The sequence below is a fragment of the Artibeus jamaicensis genome, unplaced genomic scaffold (assembly GCF_021234435.1).
Source record: "Artibeus jamaicensis isolate MK-2021 breed Jamaican fruit bat unplaced genomic scaffold, CSHL_Jam_final contig_685, whole genome shotgun sequence".
NCBI classification, from domain to species: domain Eukaryota; kingdom Metazoa; phylum Chordata; class Mammalia; order Chiroptera; family Phyllostomidae; genus Artibeus; species Artibeus jamaicensis.
The window spans coordinates 12,844,501-12,871,860 of NW_026521924.1; the positions used below are offsets into that span (position 1 = coordinate 12,844,501).

General features: G+C 41.0%; 1 protein-coding gene across 4 annotated transcripts in view; it reads right to left on the reverse strand.

Annotated features, from left to right (window-relative positions):
- Window positions 1–27,360, reverse strand: part of PTPRA (protein tyrosine phosphatase receptor type A) — a 144,433-nt gene that overhangs the window by 34,608 nt on the left and 82,465 nt on the right. For all 4 annotated transcript variants that reach the window (XM_037141190.2, XM_053671134.1, XM_037141189.2 and 1 more), the window contains 3 exons: window positions 6,065–6,149; window positions 4,795–4,868; window positions 4,430–4,566 (listed from right to left, as the gene is read on the reverse strand). In XM_037141190.2, coding sequence (XP_036997085.1) covers window positions 4,430–4,566; window positions 4,795–4,868; window positions 6,065–6,149 — 296 coding nt within the window. The remainder of the gene's footprint in view (window positions 1–4,429; window positions 4,567–4,794; window positions 4,869–6,064; window positions 6,150–27,360) is intronic.

Genomic DNA, 27,360 nt, shown 5'->3' on the forward strand with positions numbered 1-27,360 from the left:
TCAAAAATCATTTAAAAAAGAGGAGGAGAGCGTAATTTTTGGATAAAGCCAAATTTATAATTATGGTATGGTTAACTAAACTTCCAAGTTAGTGTCACAGCTCAAGAGATTAGCCATAGTTCTAATGGTGGGCTAGGTTGGCCAGTGGAAACCTGTACTGAATGCTAGATTCAGCTAGGTAACAATGAAAAAGCCAGAAAGTTCTTGGCACAACGTAGAGGAGATCAGTGTTACATGGGATCCAATGGGCTCAACCTTCCTTCCTATTGATACCTTCACCATGTCCCTAATGAGATTAGTGCCTTGCTGCAGGGTGTACACTGGTGAGGAAAACACTGGAATCTTTCCGGAAGTGCTTTCCTGGCTGTCTTTACCAGGGAGAGATGCTGGTGGAAGGGACTGGCTTCAAGTTGGGAGTCCTGATCTTAGTGGGGTGGAAGGAGCCTCAGAGGCCACAGTTACCAGGGTGCAAATATCTTTGATTGTAGGTAATTCGTTGTGAAGCTCCCAGTAAGGAAAATGGGAGGAAGCCAGCCTAGGTCAATTGAGGACACCTGACTAGACTGTCATGCTAGAGAAAGAGGCTCCTTCACTCTCACTCCCAGGCCTGAGTCGGTTTACAGACCCAGAACCCTTCAATGATGGGCATATGTAAGGAAGAACCCTGCCACAGCACATCAGCATTTATATAACAGAAACTATCGTCCTCATCTTCCTCTCAGAATCTGCAGCCATGTACCAAGGTAACTTTACCAGGTAAAAAGGGCAATACACCGTATGGGGTCTGGCCTTGAGCTAACTAATTCCTGGGAACCCAGAATGTCACTATTTTATGCTAGTTAGAATGGAGCTTTTGCAGGCCAGCTGATGCAAGGAATTTTGGCCTGAATTAGCCTCATGTTAGGAACTATTTTTCCCAATGAATGGCTGGAACAGATCTCTATAGCAAGCAGAATACCCGCACTGTTCCCTAAACCCTTTGGATACAGACTAATACAGCATCAGGACCAAATGCAAGTTGCTAGAGCAGTAATCTCTATTTACCAAAGGATAAATCCCTAGGTGAGTCACAGAGATTCTAAGTGCTATAGAAGACTTGAAAGCTGCAGGATAATGATAATATATTTATGTGTCCAAGTTTAGTGGTGGCACAAGTGAATGCTCAATAACTCCTAGTATTAGCTATTCTGACGCTTCCTATTACTCCCCACACATACTACCAAATAGACTAGCACAAGAGACTGACCATTTTATTTTATTTTATTTATTTTTTTAAGACTGACCATTTTAAAGATGTCAGTAGATTATGACACATAAATCATGTGGAGCTGTGGATTTGAAGTTTCTTTTTCCAGATGTACTCTACTTCCCATAGATTAACTTTACCGCTGGTCCCTGGAATAGCATTATTAACCAGGCCAATGCATGTTTTTTTCCTTTATGGTGCACACAGGCTACATGAAGCAATTTCCCTTTCTCATGGCAGAAGCAGCCTCAGTGATGTCATTTGGACCTTTTCTCTGCTGTGATCTGGTTTATTGGGATTTTGTCTCACTGTTTCACAGGACATCACCTCGACAACCATGCTGATGACAACAAGCTGAAAGGACTTGAAGGGCAGGATGTTGTATATGTTAGATGTACATGCTAGGCATAAAAATAAAAACATAGTGGCCTGCCACCTCAGCCAAGTTTTCTCAAAGTCAAAGGTTTGCACACGTCAGGATATCTCCTATGGACAAGCTGCTGCTTCCCCCCACCCCACCCTGGAGGAGGAGTCATGCTTGTCAGGCCATTTTGGATTTTGGAGACAGCATACACCACTGTTGATGTCCTGCTTTGACACATTTATGAGTGATCTGAAAAGAGAAGGCTCTTTAGCTAACCCAGGCCACAGAGAAACTGGCACTGGCAGAGTCTATGGGGCCCTAACTGTCTGGTTAAGGTTGAACAAAAGAATCATATGAAAAACCTTAAGATTTGAGGATAAGACTATGATCTTGTCAGCAAGACCATGTTCCTAGCTTAGTGTTAGATTCTGGTAATGAATGTAAGCCTGACCATGGGATTCAAACAACTTCAACTACCTATCATAAACTAAATATTATGTGATTCAATAAGCCATAAATTTCTACATATCCAGCGGAATTCCACCACCAGCTGGAAGTGATGTGTACAGAATACTCGCCACATACCCACTCCCTTCAGTAGACACTTCTGACTTCCCAATGGTATCAACGGTTAACTGAGAAAGAAAAAATGCCTGGCCCAGTGTACAAATGGCTCTGTGAGATGTGCTAGTCCATTTACAGGTGGACTGCTGTCAGATAATCTGTTCAAAGGATGGCTCTGAATCAGTATAATAGAGAAATCCTTCCAGTGAACAGAACCTCAAGCAAGGGACCCCACTATCTATCTCCGTGGTCCCCAACCTTCTTGGCACCAGCGACCAGTTTTGTGGAGGACAAATTTTCCACGGATGGCGGGGCTGGGGAGGGAAACCGGCAGCGGAGCTCAGAGAGCTCAAGTGGTAAGGCAAGTGAAGCTCTGTTTGCTCGCTGCTCAGCTCCTGTTTTCCTGCTGTGTGGCCCAGTTCCCAGCAGGCCATGGACTGGTACCAGTCTTTGGCCAGAGGGTTGGGGACCCCTCGTCTATCTCACTGGTGGTCAGGATCTAAACCAATCCTTGGGTAATGGACAACTGGAACAAGAAAGATAGAAAATAGTTATGTTTCATGCATATGCTCACCAAAGGGCACTATTTGCTTAACAACCCAAGAGATACTGGTCAGCCCTTTCCCCTAATATCAGTGCTGGCCCAAACAGCCCATGAATACAGTGGCCATGGCTGCACAGCAATTGGCTCTCACCACAATATTTAATGAATTTGCCTACTATACCTCTAAGAATACCACCTGCATCCAGGGATTTACTGGAATGCCTCAGTGAATATTACCTTCAAAGATCTCATCTCACAGAAAAAGAAGTATGGCCATGGGGGCACATACCCATTATCCAGAGGAGCTGGCACTACGGACTGTAGAACAGTAGAGTGTGTCTGTTAGACACCTAGCTATGCTGCTAAGGCTGGGATGCCATCGTGTGGGATGAGATAAAACATTCTCAATCAATAATGAGCAACAATGGTGCTGTTTTTTCTCAACAGCCAGAAAAAAGGGTCCATGTCATTCCATTAACTCTTGCCAACTAAATAGTCCCTTGCTTCACTTCTTGCTTCCCTCCCCATCTATAATCCACATTGTAGCTAGTGACCTTCTCAGAGTGCATATCCGACCACGTCATTGTCTGTTCCCCTAAACCCTTTAGTGGTGGGGCAGATGAGTGGTGACCTACCCACCTGATAACTGTCCCTCCCTTCCTCCCTGCTACTAGAGCTCCAATAATCTGGACTGGTCTCAGTCAGTTGTAATAAGCCTATTTATCCCTAGCTTATGACTGGTTTAGAAAGAAGCATGTGACAAGGGAAGTCTCCAGAGGATTTTTGGTAAAATTTTCCTCACTGATAAAAGGAGACACACAAGAAGAAACAGTCATCCTTTGTCCACTGGACCTTGTGATACTTCCATGTGCCTAGAACTGGGACAGCCATTTTGGTATCAGACAGGAGCCAGTCTCAGAGACAAAGCTGACACATGTGATTAAGCTGAAAGGTGTGAAGGAGAAGAGAGTTTACCAATGCCCAAGTTGATAAATTAGCCAGTTCTGGAACTGTCCCTCTATGTCCTCAAATCCATTCCCTTTCCCTAATCATAACCACCTTATGTCAATCTATCAGTACCCTCTGGTACCAACATTTGTTGCACCCCTAACTATATTTGTTGCACCTATTCTGATCTCCCTGAAGGCCATTCTCTACATAGCAGCCAGTCATTTTTCCAAAATATAAACTTAAATTCCCAAGATGAGACCTTTATTCGGCAGTCTCAGTCTTTATTTTCCACACTGAACTACTCCTTGTCTACATGAGACATTCTGGGATACCTATTCCAGATTTAAAAGGGGACCTGTTTATACAGCCTCCTATTATTATGCACCAGTCCTTCATGTTCTATATTGCTGTTTGAACTTACAGAGTTATTTCTGTTCTGGTTTATAAACAGAGAGTTTGAATGTAGGGACTAGATCTGTTGCTTGCCAGCAACTCCTAGGCATTTAGCACATATTAGATGCTTAGTAAGTATTTACTAATCAGTGTAGCAGATGAGATGATGAATGGATAGATGGATGGGTAGATAAGGGAGGTGAGACAAATCTTTCTTCATTTCCGTCCATAATCACATTGGAAAGGAGTCAGATGAACTTGGTAAAAGTTTTCTCACCTCTTAATCCATTAAAAACCTGATTTCTCCCCCAAGACTTTAGGTCTACTTTCCTCCCTGCTGACACACCAGTCTCAGTAAAGAACTCACATTGAATTCCTCTCTGAAGAGCTTATTGTCATCAGCCATTCTCCGGTTAATCTCTTCTTCCAGCTTGTCCACGGGCAGGGGTGGATACTTCCTGTTGGTGCTTGGGGACCTGGCCAGAAGTGGCATGCTCTGTGGCTCTGCAGTGCACAAGGGGGAATGTTGGTTGGGGGAACGTTGGTCAGGGGCCCTGGGAACCAGCCCTTCTCTGGAGACTAAACTGGGGACTCTAACTCATGGACTGAGCCTCTAAGAACTAGGGCTGGTCCCTTCAAGTCTTTTTACTTTTCCTATTAGGATAAGGAAACCCCTAATTTCTTGATTTTCTTCTTCATGAAAGTTCCCCATGCCATTAAAGGGTTCCTTACCCACATCCTCAGTGCGGCCATTGGACAAGCGGAAAGAATTGGAATGGCTCCCAGCTTGCTTGTATTTCTTAAACCTAATGAGAAAATGTTCATAGTGAAAAACTAAGCACAGAGACAGAAGAGACCAATCGTTGGCTTTGTATTTCCACTTATCAACAGCCTTTCTAAATTTCCTTTATCAAATAAACAGGCTCTTTTAGAGACAGATTCTGCACATGCTGAGACAACTCCATTCCATGGTGCTCCTGCTCACCCTCAGCACACCAGAATCCGAGCCAGGTAACACCACCAGGATATTCTAGCTTGTGGCTCTATGCAGCTCCAGTTCCAGAATTCATTGGAGATCATAGCCATACCAGGTGAAAAAAGGATGAGTGAGGAGATCATAGTGTGTGTGTGTGTGGGGGGGGGGGGATCCAGGAGATGGGGTAGATAAAACTATCCATATCAAACAAAAATTCTGGTATTTTTCCAGTGCAACCAGGGAAAAACCCAGAACTTCAGATTGGATGGGCACAGGTCTGGCCTCAAATCTCCTGCAGAGTGATGGAGACATGTGACAAATTATAGGGATGTACAAGGTTCCCCTCTCTTTATCTCCATAGAAGAACAGAAGGAGCACACAGAACAGCTTAAGCCAAAGATAAGGGCAGAGTTAAACCCAGTTAGGGCAGTAACATAAGCAGGAAGAGAACAAATACACTCCCCTCTTTTCTTCAGTGGGTTCCCCTTTCATGCTTTTGATCCCTTGAATAGCATTATCTAGAGGACCCTGAGAGTCAGAAAGGGGAACCCTACATAACTTACATGGTTTAATTCAGTATTCCAGGGTTTGGGGAACAAAGCCCCATTCAGAAATAACCTAGGCCTTTATTAAGCATAAAATCTCCATCAGGGCACTTTTAAGGGTTGCTTCAACGGGGCTAGATAATGAAGACCTTAAACAGCTATCAGTAATAACACAGAATGTAGCTTCTTTCCTCAACCTCTAAACCACCATCCTGGACTTTAGGTTAGAGTGGAGTTGGGGGGGCTTGACTTGGACAGGTGAAATCAAAGGGGAGGGAGTTGGGTCTTGAGGAAGACTATGAAGAGCTTTAAAACCATTTCTAAGTAGAACTTTAATGTTAGGAGCACTATCATGAGTCATTCCCCTATATCCTACTTATTGTCCTTATCCTACTGCCTTCTGGACTGCGTGGGCTTGAGACTCTGAGGTTACTGAAGTAAGAGTCCATGAGAATGCAGAAGCATTAGCTCATATGCTCACCTTAACATGTACAGAACTATGATTATGAACACGATCACTAGTAGAAAGGACAGGGCCACCATCACTGCAATAATTGGAGTCTTATCTGAAATTGAAAGAACAAAACATGTCATTACCATTGTGTGCAAGAGAGGGCTCAAGTTGGCTGCTCAGGGCACGGACAGAATGACTGAGAGTGAGAGGAAAACACTTCCCACTGCTACCTCATCTCTGACCTATACATTTGTTTTCTATCTGTCCTCCTGCATTTGAATAAAAGCTCTTTGAAGGCAGAGACTGTGTTTTGTTCATTGTTATAGAACCTAAAACAGTGCTTAGTACATAAAAAATGAGTATTTGAAAGCATAAACACATCCAATCCTGATGTTAATCTGGGTACGAGGGCTAACAACGTACTCTCTCCCCAGCTTCAATGAGCTCCATCTAGAGGAAGATGAGAAAGAAATGAAAGAGGACAATTTTCCAATTATAAACCCAAACGGTTTCCTGGCACAAAAAATACTGTTCCTGATTAAAGCAAGAAGACATTATTAGATCCCCAAACACTATGTATCCAAAATGCTGGGTACCCTTTTCTACCTCTATCCACAGCCACTTTTTATGAGAACCCCAACTGCAGCAATATCTGGCTGAGAGATATACTGGAAGGCAGGCCCTTGGATTTCCATCCCATAGAGTCTGGCTTCCTTTCCACCCAATACTTGTAGCCTTCTTTCTCATGGCAGCTGACCAAGTGCTGACTCATCCTTCTCTACTCTCATGCCTCCATCACAAACTATGCAACCAGCCTGAGTCTGTAACTATATTCACTATTTTCCCTTCTACTGAAAGGGAAGATGAGTCCCTCCCATGTGAAAGTCAATGCTGTCACACATGCTATGGATTACATCCATTATTGTCACCTCAAAGACTTGTCTTCTTGACTGACCTCATTTACCCTCCTCTAGTCACCAATAGCCTCCCCCAGGCTTCACAGTTAACATCTCACAACATAGTTATCTTGTCTAATTCTTTACCCTCCAGGTACTCCTTATCCTCAGTGTTCCATTTAAACTGCTCATCAAAGACACCAACAAATAACATATTTCAAAATCCAATGGAAACATTCCCATACTCATTTGATTCGACCTCTTAGCAGCATTCATTTAAAAAAATTATTAATGGACAAGCAATTGTATGCCAGGCACTGTTCTATACCCCGGGAACAGAAAAGCAATCAAGCAGAGAAGTAACAGAGAGTCTACATTCTGGAGGAAGGTGGGGGGGTACTGTTTGTAAAAAGTAAATACATTATTTCAGATAGGGATAAGTGCTATGAAGAAAAGAACAGTAGGACTGATCCAAGATCGTGGCAGAATAGGTGAAGGGACAGTAACGTCCTCTCAGGATCAAAATAAAATTACAACTAAATTACAGAACAATAAACCTTAATAACTAACTGAAGACTAGCTGAACAGAAGTCTTATAACCAAGGATTTACAGAAGAAGCCACGTCAAGACTGGTAGGAAGGGTAGACATGAGAAAAGGGTAGGCCCTGCACCCATGCGCATTAGCTGATAATCTAGAGGGATAGCTCAGGTGCAAAGGTCCACTTTGAGGAGCAAGGGGTCTCAATGCCAGAGCTGAGAGGAGGCACCCATATATCATTTGGCTATGAAAACCATCAGGGATTCTGTCTGCCAGGGAGAGACAAGAGTGTGCTAGAAACCTAGGCACACAAAACGTCATTCACAGGCACTCACCCTGGGCTCCAGTGGAGAGAATGCAGCTCAGAGGGTTGTGTGGCTTTGGGGAGAAAATTAAATGAACAGCTGCCAAAGTTCCTATGCTGAGTCCTTTACTGATACCACCAACAGATGCCATCTCTCCTGGATCAAGCACTCCCCTCCACACTGCCTAAGGGAATGTACTAGCCCCACTCTCCTGACTCCCTGTGGCCCTGCCATGCAGAGTTCCCCTTCCTCCACATGGCTAAATCTTGGTATATTTTAGCCTGATAAACTCTGCTGGCTTCACTGTGACAACTCCCTGAGACCCTGCCCCACCACAAAAATCTCCAGGCCCCCAGTGGGTGACAGCTGGCCTTGGTGTACCCTGAGACTTTTGCTTAATAGCCTCAGATCCAGCAATGATGCCAAGTCTGAATCTGTATCAACTTGGTGAACACCATTCACCCCTCCCTGGTAACTCATTAAGAACTTAGCTAACAGGCAGCTGGTGGCGGATCTCAGGATGCCTTGGGCCTTTTGCTGACCTGCCCCTAGACTTGGAGCTGGTAGAAGCCAGACTTGGTATGCAACTTGCCTTCTCCTATGCACACCCAGGCCAAGGAGAGGCAACCACAAACTGTGGATCACTTTGTAGTTCCAAACGGGTAGCCCAGGGCCAGTCACAGGAAGTGCCTGACACTGACCTGCACCCAAGAGGCCTCAGAATCAACACAATGGTGGCTTCAGACGGAATCAGAGCATGACCCAACTGTTTCCACAAGTGGCACGTCCAAAGGGAGTTCTAGGCAGGCAGCAGATCCTGCAGGGGTGAATTGCATACACAGCTCATATACACTGTGGTTAGGGTTGATTCTCATATCAGCTAGCCTGAGAGTCAACCCCACCCATGGATGTGCCAACAGCAATCAAGACTTAGCTACAATGAGAGGGCTTATATAACCCACACAAGGCACATTTCTGGAACATCTAGCACAGATAATCAGGGAGACTGCACCACTGAGCTCCAAAGATACATACATAAGGCCACAATACCAAGATGGGGCACACAGCACATCTATGTAATACACAGAAACAAAAACAGAGAGGCAGACAAAATGGGGAGACAAAAAAGCATGCCCCAAATGAAAAAAGAGGAGAAATCCTCAGAACTAAATAAAATGGAAGCAAGCGATCTACATTATATACAGTCCAAAACAATGATTATAAGGATGCTCAGGGAACCTAGGGGAAGACCAGATGAACTCAGTAAAACTTAAAGAGATAGCATAAAAAAGGACACATAAATCATAAAAAAGCAGTCAGAAATGAAGAATATAGTATCTGAAATGAAGACTATACTAGATGCAATCAATAGCAGGTTAGATGAAGCAGAGACATGAATCAGTGATTTGAAAGAGAAGGTAGTGGAAAACAATCAGAGCAGCAAAAAGAAAAAAGTTTTAAAAAATGTGGATAGTTTAAGGGACTTCTACGACAACATCAAGTGTAACAATAGTGGCATCATAGGGGTACCAGCAGGAGTTGAAAGAGAGCAAGGGATTAAGAACCTATTAAAGTAATAACTAAAAACTTCCCTAACCTGGTAAAGGGAAAAGATGTAAAAGTCCAGGAAGGCAGAGACTCCCAAACAAGATAAACACAAAAAGGCCCACACCAAGACTCATCATAATTACAACAGCAAAGGTTAAAGACAAAGAGAGAATCTTTAGAGTAACAAGAGAAAGACAATGACCTACAAGGCAGCTCCCATAAGACTGTCAGCTGATTTCTCAACAGAAACTTTGAAGGAATTGGTATGAAATATTCAAGGTGATAAAAAGCAAGGACTTACAATCAAGACTACTTTACCCAGCAAGGCTATCATTTAAAATTGAAGGAGAAATAAAGAGCTTTATAGGCATGGAAAGGCTAAAGGAATTCATTACCATCAAACTAATACTTCAAAAAATGTTAAAGGGTCTTCTTTTAAAAAAGAAAGAAAAGAGAGGAACATAACTATAAAGAATAAAGTGACAATAAATATGTACCTCTCAATAATCACTTTAAAGGTAAACGGATTAAATGCATCAATCAAAAGACACATGGGGAGCTGAACGCATAAGAAAACAAGACCCATATACAAAGTCTTGTTTGTATGAAAATAATAATTAATAAATAATAATACAAGAATATACTCTATGTTTCACATACTCACAACTGTAAACCTACTTTTGCCTCACCCTGTATATGCTGTCTACAAAAGACCCATGTCAGATGGAAAGTTACACACCAGACTGAAAGTAAAGGACTGGAAAAAGATAGTCCACATAAACTGAAATGAAAGAGAAAGTTGGGATAGCAATTTACATTAGACAAAATAGACTTTAAAACAAAGGCTGTAATGAGACAAAGAAAATTACCTAATGATGAAGGGATCAATCCAACAAGAGTGTATAACTCTTGTAACCATTTACACACCCAACACAGGAGCACCTAAATATATAAAGCAAATATTGATGGATATAAAGGGAGAGATCTACAGCAAAACAGCCACAGTAGGGGATTTTAACATTCCACTGACATCAATGGGTAGACATTCAAGACAGAAAAGAAACAAGAAAACAGTGGCCTTAAATGACACACTAGATCAGATGGATTTAATTGATATATTCAGAACATTTCACCCCCAAAGCAGCAGAATATACATCCTTTTCAAGTGCACATGAAACATTTTCCAGGACAGATCACATGTTAGGACGCAAAACAAGTCTCAAATCATATCAAGCAACTTCTATGAACACAATAGCATGAAATTAGACATCCATTCCAAGAAAAAAACTCTGAAAAACATACAAATACGTGGGGACCAAACAATATATTACTAAAACAATGAAAGGGTTAACAATTAACTAAAAAAAAATTAAAAAATACCTTGAGACAAATGAAAATCGAAACATAAAATAACAAAATCTATGGGACACAGAGAAATCAGTCTTAAGAGAGAAGTTCATAGCATTACAGATCTACCTCTAGAAACAAAAAATATTTCAACTAAACAATCTAATCTTGTATCTAAAGGAATCAGAATAAGAACAACAAAGTCCAAAGTGAAAAATAATTAAATAATAAATATCAGAGTAGAAATAAACAAAATAAATAAAGTCAGAAATGAAAGAGAACATTTGATACCACAGAAATACAAAGAATTATAAGAAAATATTCTGAACAACCATATGCCAAACATTGGACAACCTGGAAGAAATAGATAAATTCCTAGAAACATACAATCACCAGAGAAATGCAAACTAAAACCACAAAGAGATATCACCTCACACCTCTCAGAATGGCTATCATCAAAAAATCAACAACAAGTGCTGGTGAGGATTCGGGGGAAAGGGAACCCTCGTGCACTGTTGGTGGGAATGCAGACTGGTGCAGCCACTGTGAAAACAGTATGGAAGATTTGTGAAAATACATAAATACATAAATACATAAATACATAAATACATACATACATACATACATAAATAAATAAATAAAATGGAACTGCTTTATGACCCAGTGATTCTACTTCTGGGTATTTATCTAAAGAAATCTAAAGAAAACACTGATGCAAAATACATGCACCCGATGTTCACTGCAGCATTATTTACAATAGCCAAGACATGGAAGCAACACAGGTGCCCATCAATAGATGAGTGGATAAAAAAACTGTAGTACATATATATAATGGAATTTTACTAGGCCATAAGAAAAAAATAAAATCTTACTATTTGCAACAGTACAGGTGGACCTGGAGAGTATTATACTAAGTAATATATGTCAGTCAGAGAAAGACAAATACTGTATGATTTCACTTACATGTGAACTGTAAAGGACAAAATAAGCAAACAACATAGAAACAGACTCAAAGATACGGAGAACAGATTGATGGTTGTGGGAAGTAGGGAATGGGTGAAAAGGATGAGGTATTAAGAAGTACAAATTGCTAGTTGTAAAATAGTCAGGGGGATATAAAATACAGCCTAGGGAATACAGTTAATATTTTAATAACTATGTACAGCGCCGGGTGGATACTGGAAATACTGGGGGGAGCCCTATGTGAAGTGTAAGATTATCCAAACACTGTGTTATACACCTGAAACTAATCCAAAATAACACTGAATATGAACTGTAATTTTAAAAAAATAAATAAAACACCATTAATTTTCTTTAAAAAGAAAGGAACAGTAGGGGAGTAGGGAATGATAGGTTAAAATGGGCAGTGGCTGGCTATTTTAGAATAGTCTGGGAAGGTGTGAAGTGGTTATGAGGTCTATATAATGTGAAGTAAACTATGCAAAGACTGGACAAAGAGCTTTCTAGGCACGGGAACAGCAAGCATCATAGCCTTTAGGAGCTTGGCAGGTTCAAGAAATAGCACAAAAACCAATTTTGATAAAGTGCAGCTGGAGAGGTAGGCAAGGGCCATAAGACTTAGGGGTTTTAGATCATGGTAATGAGTGGATTTAATTCTGAATGTTGTAAGAAACACTAGGTAATTGGAGGGCTTTGAACAGGAGAGAGAAATAACTGGATTTACATTCTTTTAAAAGTTCAGCTAGCTATATGACTCATAAACAGCCATCATGAAGTGGGAGGTAATCTAGCAGAATATGGTCTTATGGATGCCAAGAACAGTTTTTCAGGAAGGAAGGAGTAATCAGCTCAATCACATATTACTGACAGATTAAGTAGGATGAAGACAGAGAAGTGAAAGTGAATTTAAAGGGATACAGAGAAAAGGAGCAGCATGTGGGAGAGAGATGTGGGGTGGAAGTCTCTTTTTTAAGAGATGGAAGATATACTATACTTCTTTGTTGATGACAATTTTCAACACACCCTGTTGTGCCTCTTATCTTAAAATGAGCATTCAAATTAGCTGATTACTTCCTTCTCTTTGAAGAACTTCACTCTCTTCCCTTCCACAACAAAGCACTCTTCTGATTTTCCTTCTATCTCTTGGCTGCTCTGTCACATTTCCTTTGCTAGTTGCTCCTCCAACACCAGATCTTTAAACATCTGGTTTCCTTAGGGCTCTGTCCTTGGTACTCTTCTCTACACTCTATGCAGCTTATCTGATCAGAAGGCTGTAAACGGAAATGATGTTAGCAATTCCCACATGTGCACTGCTCGGTTAGACCTCTCTTCTGAGCTTATATGCCATTTGCACTTTAAATTTCACAGGCAATGCAAACTTGCTGCCTAAAATGTTTCCCTTACCATTCAATAAGCTAGCAATGACATCCATCCATCCTATTGTTCAAGTAAGAAATGTGGAACTCCCCTTGATTTCTTCCTCAGGCTTACCTTCTATATCTAACCCAGATGCAAGTGACATGTTTTCAGGCTAAAACAAATGCCTTAGATTTGTTTGTCTTTTTTCCATCCTGTTGCCATCACTATAGTCTAAATCTCTATCCTATCTCATCTGGATCACAGTAATAAGCCTCTGTTCCCTGCAAAGCAACCAGAGTGATCTCTAAGAAAGCAAATCAGATCGTCTCCCTCTCATGTAAATCCTCTGGATGGTTTCCCAAGCCTTTAGAAGGAAACCTAATATTCTTGCTGTGGCCCATAACAACCTACCCCCCAGCTCTTGCTTACTCTATCTCCTGCCACTCTTTTCTTGCTCGTTAAACTTCAGCCACTAGTGTCCTTCTATACGGAGTTCCTTCCTTTCTTAGGCCTATGAATGTGTGATTCCTTCTGCTTTTACATTGCCTCCTTCCATCTTTGCCTGGATAACTCCAAGTCATCTAGTTTTCATTTTAAGTGTTACTTTTCTTAGAGAAATCTCTTCTGCTTCTTAATACTAAATTATGATCCTAAATCTGTGTTTCCTTATCTCTAAAATTAGTTATTCTGAAGATTCAGTGAGATTACTCATGTAAAGTTCTTGGCACAGTGACAAGCACATATGATGAAGTCTGTCCAGAAAAAGTCCAGCCATTGCTAACATAATGAGAATGGTTTGCACCACATCCATGTAACCTGGCAGGCAAGGAGAGTGGACCAGAAATGTATATATGTGAACAATGAAGACTTCACTGTACTAGTCATGGGAGCAGTAGACACTATTGAGTGAGCATGTGTACTGTGTGGCCACTGCATTCAAAATGACTGAGCAAGTAAAGGAATGAACTGGCAGCAAATTTTTCATTAAGCTTGAACATTTCTCTGCGAAACTATAGGCATGATTCAGAAGGCCACAGCTATGGGCAACTGGTGACTGGCAGCTTCATCACAACAATGCACCTGCTCATGCATCATGTCTTGTGCAGAATGTTTCTGCGAAATATCAAATCACCCAGGTGACTTGGACCCCCTACAGCATAGATTTGGTGCCCTGTAACTTCTGGCTTTTCCCAAACTAAAACCACCTCTGAAAGGGAAGACATTTCAGACTGTCGATGTGATTCAAGAAAATACACTAGGGCAGCTGATGGTGACTGAGAGAATTGTGTGAACCTACTTTGAAGGGGACTGAGGCAACTTTGACCTATGTACAATGTTTCTTGTATCTTGTATCTTCTTCAATAACTGTCTCTATTTTTCATGTTACATGGACGGACACCTTCTGGACAGACTTCATATTATATACTCTGTCAATGTTAGCCAGGATTGTCTTTATTATTCTCACAGAGCACTCTGTTATTTCCCTTGATATTGCCTCTGTTATTACCTCTCACCCTTTGTAATTATATATATATAACATATATATCTGTGTGTGTGTGTGTATATATATTTATTTATTTGAGTTTAGTTGATTAGTGAGTGTCCCTTCTTTAAACCACAAATTCTATAAGGACAAGCATTATATACCTGCTTTGTTTCTCACCTAGCATAGAATTTCAGCCACAGCTGGCAATAAATACTGGACTACACTGAGTGAATGGATAAACAAATTAATGATTGATGTATCACTAAATATATCTTTATTAAATGCCAATCAGAGGCCTGTATAGCGAGCATTAAAAGAATTTAAAACATCTAGCTTGAGATGTTTTATGATGAAGTCTAAAACATCCCTTGAGATGGTTAGCTGAATCAATAATTTTACTTACTTCTCTTCCCAAAAGGACACCGAAATAATATAAGAAATATAAACATACAGGAATTCTGCCAAGATGGAGGCGTAGGTGGAAGCACTGTGCCTCTTCCCACGACCAAGTTAAAAAACAACAAAGTTTTAGCAACAAAAACACAGCCAAAACCACAGAAAACTGAACCTCACGGAAGTCTGACAACAACGAACCCTTCAGCTGGGCCTGTGGGAGGGGAGGGCCGGAGCCAGCAGCGGAGCGGGGTCGGGAAGGAAAGATCCACCCGACCTACGGACCGGGCTCTCGACCCAGGCGCGCTGGCAGCCGTAGGCAGATCCCAGGTATGGAGAAGTTGGCAGACCCACTGAGGGCTGATCTCGGTCACACATTTGCGTGCAGATAAACCGGTGAAGGAGGGAGTGGTGAGACAGACCGTGCAGGCCCCAGTGACAGGAAGCGGCAGAGGGGACTGCCATTGTCCCTCTCTGACCCCACCCCTACCTACAGCGTCACAAACCAGCAACCTGGGTGGCCGCGCCCTGGTGAACACCTAAGGCTCCACTCCTCATACATAATAGACACGGACAGATCAAAACATGGCTCAAGAAGAACTTAGAGCCCCAGAGCTGATAAATCTAAGCAATGAAGAAATAGCCAAACTTTCAGATGCACAGTTCGAAACACTGGTCATCAGGATGCTCCCAGAACTGGTTGATTTTAGTCACAAATTACAGGAACATATGAAGGCTAAAATAATTGAAATGAATGGAAATGCACAGGAAACCAATAGTAATGGAAAGGAAACTGGGACTCAAATCAAAGGAGTGGACCAGAAAGAGGAAAAAAATGACCAAACAGAAAAGAATGTAGAAACAAGAATTCAAAAAAATGAGGAGAGGTTTAGGAACCTCCAGGACATCTTTAAACGTTCCAACATCAGAATTATAGGGGTGCCAGAAGGGGAAGAGGAACAGCCACCAGTGGAAAACTTATTTGAACAAATAATAAAGGAGAACTTCCCCAATCTGGCAAAGGAAATAGACTTCCAGGAAATCCAGGAAGCTCAGAGAGTCCCAAAGAAGTTGGACCCAAGAAGGAACACACCAAGGCACATCATAATTACATTAGCCAAGATTAAAATAAGGAGAGAATCCTAGAAGCAGCAAGAGCTAAGGGGACAGTCACCTACAAAGGAGTTCCCATCAGACTGTCAGCGGATTTCTCAAAAGAGACCTTACAGGCAAGAAGGGGCTGGAAAAAAGTATTCCAAGTCATGAAATGCAAAGACCTACAACCAAGATTGCTCTATCCAGCAAAGTTTTCATTTAGAATGGAAGGGCAGATAAAGTGCTTCTCAGATAAGACCAAATTCAAGGAGTTCATCATCACCAAGCCCTTATTATATAAAATGTTAAAAGGACTTACCTAAGAAAAAGAAGATAAAAAAGATGAACAGTGAAAGGACAGCAAACTCACAGTTATCAACAACCACACCTAAAACAAAAGCAAACTAAGAGGACAGCTAGAATAGGAGCATAACCATAGAAATGAAGATCACATGGAGGGTAAGCAACAGGGGAGTGGGAGGAGGAGAAGGGGGGAGAAGGTACAGAAAATAAGTAGCACAGATGGTAGGTAGAAAATAGATAGGGGGGAGGGCAAGAATAGTAGGAGAGATATAGAATCTAAAGAACTTGAAACTGGTGGTCATAAACTAAAGGGGGGAGAACAGTGGGGGAGGGGGTGTGCAGGGTGGAGGGGAATGAAGGGGGGAGCAGAACAACTGTAATGGCATAATCAATAAAATATATTTAAAAAAAAGAAATATAAACATACTAATGAACTGAAAGCATTTGGGGAAGGCAGCAAAGGATGACATTGGTAGACCCTGAGAGATTTATGGGAGGCAAAACAAATGGGATTGGACTGCTGAAGAGACCTATCAGAGCAGAAGAACCTGTATTTGAAAGGTAAATACTGGTGCTAATAGTCTGGGCCTGGAAACACATCAAGCTCAGATTCAACTGGGAGTGGGGATGAAAGTGAGCACTGAAGTAGGAGGACGGTATTTCACCAAAGGCTTGCCAAAGCAGAATCAGTGCACCCACAGGCTGAGTAACAAGCAGTGGTGTCTCATCCAGGTTCAGCTGGAAAAACAGGGCTCTATCAAGAGTGGGGGCAGGGGAGGTTGGCACAGAGTGCTGATTATTCATCTTTAAAAAATGCTGGTGTGAAGACTGGATAGACTTCTGCCAAGATGGAGGCATAGGTGGAGACGCTGTGCTTCCTCACACAACCAAGTTTAGAGACAACTAAATAATAGCAACAGAAAACACAGCCAGAACACAGAAAATTGAACTTTTCGGAAGTCTGATAACAACAAATTCTTCAGCCTGACTGGTAAGAGGGGTGAAACCAGCAGCTGGCAGAGCGGGGTAGCAAAGGAAAACTCGGTCAGATGGACTCAGGCGCGCGGAATCCAGGCGCAGGGTTGGACCTGGTGGGCAACTCAGCAAGCAATCGCGGGGAAACAGCGAGGGAGCAGGGCTGTGGGTTGACTGTGGTCGTGCATTTGTGTGTGAATAGACAAGCGAGGGAGTGGGCGATTGGACGAGATCCAGCAGCCCCAGCGGCAAGCGGAGGCGGAGGGCACTGCCATTTCCCCACTCTAACCCTGCCTCCACATACAGTGTCATAATCCAGCGACCTAAGGGGCCCTGCCCCGGTGAACAACCTAAGGCTCTGCTCTTCACCCAGCTGCGAGAAACAGCAGAGGGGGCCGCCATTTCCCCGCTCTGACCACGCCTCCACATACAGCGTCACAACCCAGCGACCTGGGAGTCCAAGGCTCTGCTCCTCATACCTAACGGGCACAGACAGACCAAAAATGGCTCAAGAAGATCTCAAAGCCCCAGAGCCGATAAATCTAAGCGATGAACAAATAGCAAAACTCTCAGATGCACAATTTAAAACACTGGTGATCAGGATCCTCACAGAACTGGTTGATTATAGCCACAAATTAGAGAAACATATGAAGGCGAAACTAATTGAAATGAATGGAATTGCACAGGAAACCAATAGCAATGAAAAGGAAACTGGGACTCAAATCAAGGGAGTGGACCAGAAGAAAGCAAATAATGGCCAAACAGAAAAGAGTGAAGAAGCAAGAATTCAAAAAAATTAGGAGAGTCTTAGGAACCTTCAGGACATCTTTAAATGCTCCAACATCCGAATTATAGGGGTACCAGAAGGGCGAAAGGAACAGCCACCAGTGGAAAACTTATTTGAACAAATAATAAAGGAGAATTTCCCCAATCTGGCAAAGGAAATAGACTTCCAGGAAATCCAGGAAGCTCAGAGAGTACCAGAGAAGTTGGACCCAAGAAGGAACACACCAAGGTGCATCATCATTACATTAGCCAAGATTAAAATGAAGGAGAGAATCCTAGAAGCAGCAAGAGATAAGGGGACAGTCACCTACAAAGGAGTTCCCATCAGACTGTCAGCGGATTTCTCAAAAGAGACCTTACAGGCAAAGAGGGGCTGGAAAGAGGTATTCCAAGTCATGAAATGCAAAGACCTACAACCAAGATTGCTCTATCCAGCAAAGTTTTCATTTAGAATGGAAGGGCAGATAAAGTGCTTCTCAGATAAGATCAAATTCAAGGAGTTCATCATCACCAAGCCCTTATTATATGAAATGTTAAAGGGACTTACCTAAGAAAAAGAAGATAAAAAATATGAACAATGAAAGAACAGCAAACTCACAGTTATCAACAACCACACCTAAAACAAAAGCAAACTAAGAGGACAGCTAGATCAGGAGTGGAAACACAGAAATGAAGATCTCAAGGAGGGTTAGCAACAGGGGAGTGGGAGGAGGAGAAGGGGGGAGAAGATACAGAAAATAAGTAGCATAGACGGTAGACAGAAAATAGATGGGGGGGGACAAGAATAGTATGGAAAATATAGAATCTAAAGAACTTGAGACACATGGTCATAAACTAAAGCGGGGGTAATGGTGGGGACGGGGGGTAGAGTGGAGGGGAGTGAAGGGGGGGAATAGAACAACTGTAACAGCATAATCAATAAAAAATAAATTAAAAAAATTTAAAAATGCTGGTGTGTGTGTATTTAAACTTTTTATTATGGGAGAATTACACAAGATTAAAGTGAACACTGCAATAAATCAATATGTACTTATCCTTCACTTCAACATTACCACTATATGCCAGTTTTTAAAATCTATACCAGGATTTTTCAACCTCACACTAATAAAATTTTGGGCTAAATAATTCTCTGTGGTGGGGAGCTGTCATGGGCACTATAAGATGTTTAAGAATATACCTGGCTTCTACCTATTAGAAGATGCCAGAAGCAAACCAATTGTGATGACCAAAAAAACATCTCTAGACATTGCCCAACTGTCCTCTGAGGGAAAATTGCCCTGAGTTGAGAACTACTATCCCATATCCATCCCACTGGAGTATTTTAAAGTGGATCTGAGACATACCACGGCAACTGTAATTACTTTAGTGTGTATCACTAAGAGATAAGAATTCTTAACACAATCACACCACCATTAAAAAGCAACACAAATTCCTTAATATAATTAATATTCAGTTACTTTTTAAATATCCCTGATCGTCTCCCACACCCTTTTTTTCTTCTGGTTAGAACTGACATCCAGAGAAGATCTATATATTGCACATGGTTGCTCAGTACACTGAGTCCACAAAGCGTTTCCTCGGGCACTGAAGACAGAGATAGTTCTAGGAAGCCACAGAGATGAAAGGGAAAGATAAAACATAGCTCTGCCTGGAGGATAACTGTGTCCCACTTCCTAATCCATGACTGAACCCCTAATTTAGAATATGTCCCTGTCTGTCCTCCTAAAGGGACACCTACTGTGAGCACAATCTAGTCCAGTAAATGTCCCAGAGCAAAGCTTAACCACAGCCCTACAGGTGACCTTCACAAAAACCAAGGACAGCAATGACAGTCCTGGGAAGAAGATGTAAAATAAAAAATAGAATAAATCTTTAAAAAATGTGCTGCAATTTGTGCAAGAGACCATTGTTAATTTTTTAAAGCCATACTATAAAACAAGGAACAATCTCACACCTGTCAGGATGGCTACTGTTAAAACAACAACAGAAAACAGGAGGTGTTGGCAAGAATGTGGCGAAATTGGAACCTTGTGCACTGCTAGTAGACACAGTACACAAAAGAATAAAAATAAAATTAGCACGTGAAGCCCAAAAGAGTTTGAAGCAGGGTCTTGCAGCCCCAGCTAGTGTAGCTCATTTGGTTGGGCATCATCCCACAAACCAAAAAGTTGGAGGTTTGATTCCCAGTTGGGGTACATGCCCGGGTTGTCCCTGTGGTCATGTACGGAAGGCAACTAATTGATGTTTCTCTCCCTCTCTTTCTACCTCCACTCTCTATTCTCTCTCTTTTATAAAAAAGTATAAAACAGATATACTGAACAGATATATATCTCTTGTGTAAGTCTCCCATAATAAAAAGTTTAAATACACATACACCAAATATCTTGAAGAGATATTTGGACACCCATGTTCATAGCAGCATTAGTCACAACAGCTAAAATGGAGAAGCAACCAATTTTCCATTGGTGGATGAGTAAATAAGCAAAATATGGTATATACATAATAGAATATTTCCAGCATTAAAAAGGAAGAGAATTCTGACACAAACAACAGAATCCTGATGACACTGTGCTAAGTAAATGTCAGCCAGACACACCAAAACCCCAAGTACTGTATGATTCCACTTATAGGATGTAACTAGAAGAGTCAAATTCAGAGACAGAAAGCAGAATAGTAGTTGCCAGAGGCTGGGGTTGGGGAAACTGGGAAGTGGTTGTTTAATAGGTATGGCGATCCATTTTACAAGATAAAAAAGATTATGGAGATGGACGGTGGTGATGGTTGCACAACAGTGTCAATGAACTCGACACCAATGAACTATACACTTAAAAATGGTTAAAACAGTATACTTTATATGTATTTTACCATTTGTAGCATTGTGACAATAAACAATGGGGGGAGAAAGAGCAATCTGAGAATTAAAAAGAGTTCTTAGAAAACTAAAACATGATTAGGGAAAAAACAATCTCTAAAGAAAGGCTGAAAAGGAGAACAGACATAACAAAACCAATCAGTATTGTGAAAGACCAAATCATGGAAGTTCCCAGAACACAGAGCAAGCGGTAAGAGCGAGAGGGAAACTGTGGGAGAAATGAGACAAGCCAGACATAAGTTGGAGTTCTTGTGTCTGTTCAACAGGAATTCCCAAAAAAGAAAATAGTAGGGGAAGAAATTATACAAGAAAGTTCTGAGTTATGAGGCCAAAAGAAACTATGCAATTTGAGAATACTGAAGAAAAAGATCTTTACCTAGATGCACCCTGACAAAATTTTAGAAAATGTGCATTGGAATCAACCAACCACAAACCAGCCATAAAAACTTTCAACAGAAGAAAGAAGGTTCTCTACAGAGAAATGAGAATCAAATTCATGTATGATCACTTATCTAAAGTACCACTGCTAGGAAATCAGTGGTCTACTATCAAGTTCTTAGGAAGGACTTGGAATCTAGAGTTACTTACCTAGCCAAATTTTCATTTCAGCGTGAGGTCAAAAGAAAGCCATCTCCAGAGCTTGGGGCTTTAGGGTCACACAGGCCTGAGAGTTCAAATCTCTACTATCCTACCTAGCAACAGTGTGACAATCTCTTAGAACCTTTGTGGCTTTATGAAATGCAAATATGAATATATGATCCTTCTATACCCTTTACAGTTAACATAAGATTAAAAGAAGCAACATTTGCAAAGTGCCTGATATGAAGGGGAAAGATTTGGCCTTGGTATCCAGAAGCTCACACAGACCAGCTTCCTGGCCTCAGGCAGGTCTCTAGAACAGAGAAATTACATCCCAAATGTAGCACATTGCTTGTTCCCCCCCTTTAAATTATATTTTATTGCTTCTGCTATTACAGTTGTCCCAATTTTCCTCCGTTCCCCACCTTCACCCACCCTGCCACTCCCTCAGGCAATCCCCACCACACACTGTTGTCCACATCCATGTATCATGTAGATATACGTGTTCTTCAGCTAATCCCTTCTCCTTCTTTTAGCCTGTCCCCACCTCCTCCCTTTCCTCTTACAGCTGTCAGTCTGTTCCATGTTACTATGCCTCTGATTTTATTTTGCTCATTAGATCCCACATAAAAGTGAGATCATATGGTATTTGTATTTCACTGGCTGGCTTATTTTCTAGGTCCATCCATACTGCTGTAAAAGGTGAGTTCCTTCTTTTTTATTGCTGTGTAGTATTCCATTGTGTAAATACACCACAGTTTTTTATCCACTCATCTCCCAATGGGCACTTAGGCTGTTTCCAGATCTTGGCTATTATAAATAACCCTGCTACAACACAAGATAAATATGTTCTTTTGAATTAGTGTTTCAGATCACCACTTGTTTTTATGAATAAAATTTTACTGGAGCACAGCCACATTCATCCATTTACATACTGTTTATAGTGGCTTTTGCACTACAAAGGTAAAGCTGAGTAGATATAACAAAGATAGTATGGTTGAAAATTATTTATTACCTGTTCCTTGATAAAAAAAGTTTGCTAAACCCCGATCTAGAATGTTATTACCACTTCTCCTCTTATAAGATTCTAGCTCAGATATCACTTTTTGGTAATTGCTTCTTCTTGTACATCCATAATACTATGTACCTACTCTGCTATAACTCATAATATTGAATTAAGGTAACGGATTATATGACTATTAAATTATAAACTTCTTGAGGGCATGGATTAAATATCACCCCAGTATCTTTAATTCAATAAATATATCCTGAGTGGCAGCTGTATCAGGTAGGTCCTAAGAATACAATAGTGAACAAATTAAAATTCCTTGTCCTTATGAAGCTTTTATTAGAAGAGGAGACAGGACAACAGATAACTAAAGAAACACATAATAAGGGTAGTGATAAGTACTATGAAAAAAATAGTAAGGCATGGCAAAAGAGGGAACGGGGAGAGGTGTTCTGTGATATAAGATGGGGTGGTCAGAAAAAGTCCTGAATAAATGGATAAAGTATCAGGATGGCAACCATAAGCAATATAAGAAGAGTCAGCTAGCCAGATAACTTAGAAATTAATAAAAATATTAATGAATATTTAAGCACTTATGTAGCAGGCACAGAGCAAAGTACCACACACATATTATATCATTTGATTATTGTAAAAGCCTAATACACTACTATTAACCCTATTTTATGGATAAGGAAACTGAACAGAGAGATTAACTTGCCCACATTACACATCTGCAAATCTGAAGCAAGACCACATAGCTGCACTATTCTCCAGGTTCTTCATAAACTATAGAACCTACAGCACTAATTCTTACAAGCTTTCAAGCCAGAACAGTCCTCTATCATCAAACTCAGATTTTTACATTTTGACATCTCAATTACATCCACATTTTTTAAAATTATTTTTAGAGAGAGGAGAAGGGATGGAGAAAGAGAAGAGAAACATCAAACATCAATGTGTGGTTGCCTCTCACATGGCCCCCACTGGGTACCTGGCCCGCAACCCAGGCATGTGCCCTAGACCGCGAATCAAACTAGTGACCCTTTAGTTTGCAGCCCAGGCTCAATCCACTGAGCTACTAGCCAGGGCCATCCACATTTTTTTTTTCAGTCCTTACCTGAGGACATTTTAATTGGTTTTTAGAGAGAGAAATGTGTGTGTGTGGGGGAGGGAGATGGAGGAGGAGAGACATTGACTGGTTGCCTCCTGTATACGACCTGACCAAGGATCGAACCCACAACTTTTTGGTGCGCAGGATGATGCTCCAACCAATTGAGCCACCCAGCCATGGAACATCCACATTTTTGATACAGTTAAAGACAACACAGGTAATAAAGTGTCCCTAGGTCTCTGTGAGGAAAGGAGACCTAGATCTATTACAAAAATAGGAGAACTTGTAGCTACCTATATCGAGTCTCAGGTTTAGAGATAGGCTCAGGATAAAGTCACCCTTCTAGGGCTCCTCTCAAACTGGAGAGACTCATCCTCTCATCATGTTCAGGCTTGCCTTGGTCTAGGTCCTCTGGAGACGCAGCCTTGCATGATGGTGCAGGCAAATGCAAGCAAGGCAGGCACACTGGTCCAGTCCTTGCTACCCACTGCCCCAATCCATTCTAGCAAAATTCCACTCCCTAGATTTAGGCCAGGGGTCAACATTTCAAAAATATTAAAGTGGTGTTGTGGGACTACAGATGTCTATTTGCTATAATCCCTTTCCAAGATCAAAAGGTCATATTATTTTAAGGGCTCATAAGTAGACAGGTGAGTCACCTAAGGACTGAGACATACCTTAGTCAACTATAAAGATAATCAGTGAAATTAAGCCCATTCTCCTCTAGCCTTATGCTAAGGCCCATTTACTTGTCTTGTTTCCACACTTTTCAGTAGAAGTATTTATCAACTCGCAAAGGCAGAAATGTAATACTGTTTTAAGTGCTTCCTGTTGGCTCTAAAAACAGCAAAAGTTACCAGGTTGCCTTAAGGGGCCAAACCACTGGCCTAAGCACAATCACTTGTTAGCTAGGGCCAAATTACCATTCAGAAGCCTTAATTTATATTGCCCGTCTACCTTCCCTATGGCCTCTGGAGTTACATTTCATTAAAAAAAAAAAAAAAAAAAAACAATCAGACCATGTAACTTCCTTTCTTACCATCATTAGGAGATGCCCTGGCTCCTGAGCTCAATGTACCACCAGGCCCATTCTGCTGGGGGACTACCTCTGGCTACTCCCCATCTCATGCATACCAACTGTGCACTGTTCCTACATACAAACCATGCAAACACATGATTTGCTCTTTTGTGTCTCCTTGCTTTTATCCTATTTGGTGCATCCTCATTTTCTTCAGTTACCATATTAATTTAAACTGCCCAAAGCTCACCTCTGTGCCTTGTTCCCACTCTCTAGGTACAGCAATAAGTCTTTTAAGCTCTCTCATAGCACTTTATTAAATGCTATATCCAATAGCATGTAGCTGAGTGGACTTTTTGGTTCTTGGTGATCACATGTTTCTTTCATAAGACACTATTCTTTCTGGGATCCTCAGCATTTAACAAGTGTTAAATGAATACATTATTAAAGGTGTTTTTAGGGAAAGCTGTCATAAATGGAGGTCACAATAATAATGTCGCTTACTATGATAATCCAAAAATACCTCTTTAACCAAGAATGTTGACCCCATTCTAGACTGCAACTCTAGCAAAGTACTGAAGGAAAAAGGTGGGGGAGCAGGTAATCTAACCTGATAGCTGAGAAACTTTGAGCCTCTGGGATTCTGCAGAATCCCAGTTCAGTAGAACTGGGTTTGTCCTGTCCAGTTCTAGAACTTTGTAGCTCAGGGACTCCTTCACAAATATTAGGAGAAACTATTTCCAGATTTGAAAAAAAGTTAAAGAAAAGATTATAGCAGGTCCTCGATATAAATAACACTGTTTCATTCAATGTCATTTCATCATAGCATTGATGCTATAGTCTAGGAACTCAGTTTTGTTATACATAGCAGAACCTACTGGTAGTGCTAAGGACTTAATGTACATCTAAAATAATTTCAAGTATGGTTAACAGCTTTATCCAATGTTCTTTTTTCCTCTTCTTTTTTGTTGTCCAAGTATACTTGTCTTCATTTTCCCCTATCATCCCCTCTCCACCCCACAGTGTTCTTGCTCTCTAACAAATATCAGTTATAAAGTCTTCATGTAAAAATCCTATTATAAAAAAACAATTAAAATAAAAAGTTGGTTGTGGAGAGTTTTGTTTAAAATGTGCGGGGCAGAATGTTAGGTAATGTCTATAGTTGTGCTGGCATGGTTGGTTGTTAGATGACCTTGCCTTAGGAAGCTGCCTTGCATATTAGCCTCCAGGAACCCTAGGAGTATCCTTGTTTCTGTGAGTTCTGAATGAATGGCTAAGATTCCTGATCTCCTTAGTTTGCCATCTAATAGTAATAGTAACAGTGGTGATGGTAGTAGGTAGCAATGTAACAGAAACACTTGCTAAGCAACTGCTACGTGCCAACCTAGCACTAGGCCAAGCACTTTGTGTTACTTCATTCCTCACAACAGCCCTATAAAGAAAATTCCGTTCCTGTCCTATTTTGCAAATGGTTAAATAAGGCTCAGGGAAGTTAAACACCCATCCCACCCTGCTGGTAACTGGTAGAGTCAAGAACACACAAACCCAGGTGGTTTAGCTCCAAAGCCCATGCTCTTTTAAACCACTGCACACACTGCCTCTCTAAATATTCCGCTATGCCACTCACTCCCCAGCCTGCATATATATTATTAAAATTATTCAATAGCATTTTCTTAGATGGGAAAATCTCTATTTATGAATGGGACAATGCATTACTATCTTGCTCAAACTTCATGGGAATAGTAGTAGATGTTACAGATTCTCCTTGAGGACTAAAGAACCCATTCTCCCAGCTTCTGGGAGGATTAGTAGTTAATGGCTCTCAGCCAAGTTCTTCCCTAGGAATTACCCTTGACCTAAGAGAGTAGCCTGACCCAGGGGAGAAGCTCCCCCTACCCCCAATTCCAGCTCTAGAGCTTCCCGTAGAAGCAGCTGAGGCCTTTGCTGCCTTTGCTCTGACTGTATGACATCTCATTTCCTCTCTCTACCCAATAATACTACCTTTACTGCCTCACAGGTGCTATAGTGAGAAAATACTTCCCAATAAACTTGCTGCATGCAAATCTCTGTCTCAGAGTTTGTTTTCCCTAGAACAAAACTAATAAAATTGAGATGCAAAACTATGCGAAGACTAAATAACAACTAGAGAATATACTCATGACCACTGTCTTCATAGTGAAGAGGTACTTGGTAGATAATGCCAGAAGTGAACTTATGCATTACTATATATTACATAAATCATCCAAAGTAACACCAGTAAAAACGCTTTGGAAAAACAACAACAATGAACGAACGGGTAACAAAAAAACAAATATTGTATGTTCCACTTAAATTAGGTACCTGGATTAGTGAAATCCATAAAGACAGAAAGCAGAATGGTGGTTATCAGGGACTAAGGGAAGGAGAAACGGGGTAAGTGTTAAATGGGTCACAGAGCTGCAGTCTGGGATGACAAAAAAATTCTGGAGATGAATGGTTGGCGGTGGTTGCACAACAACATGAATGACACTGACCTGTACAGTTAAAATGGCAAATTTTATTTTATATATTTTAATCACAATTAGAACAAAAGCTAGTTTTATCAATGAATTCAAAATATATTCCAAAGTAATTTGGAATACATTTAAAAAAATACACACAAGAAAATATCAGTTCTTGGACTTCAAAAGAAAGGAAGAAAAGTTGCCTGTCTCCCTTCCTCTTTTTTTTCCTTTCTGCTTTGACAACTGAAACACCAGTCAT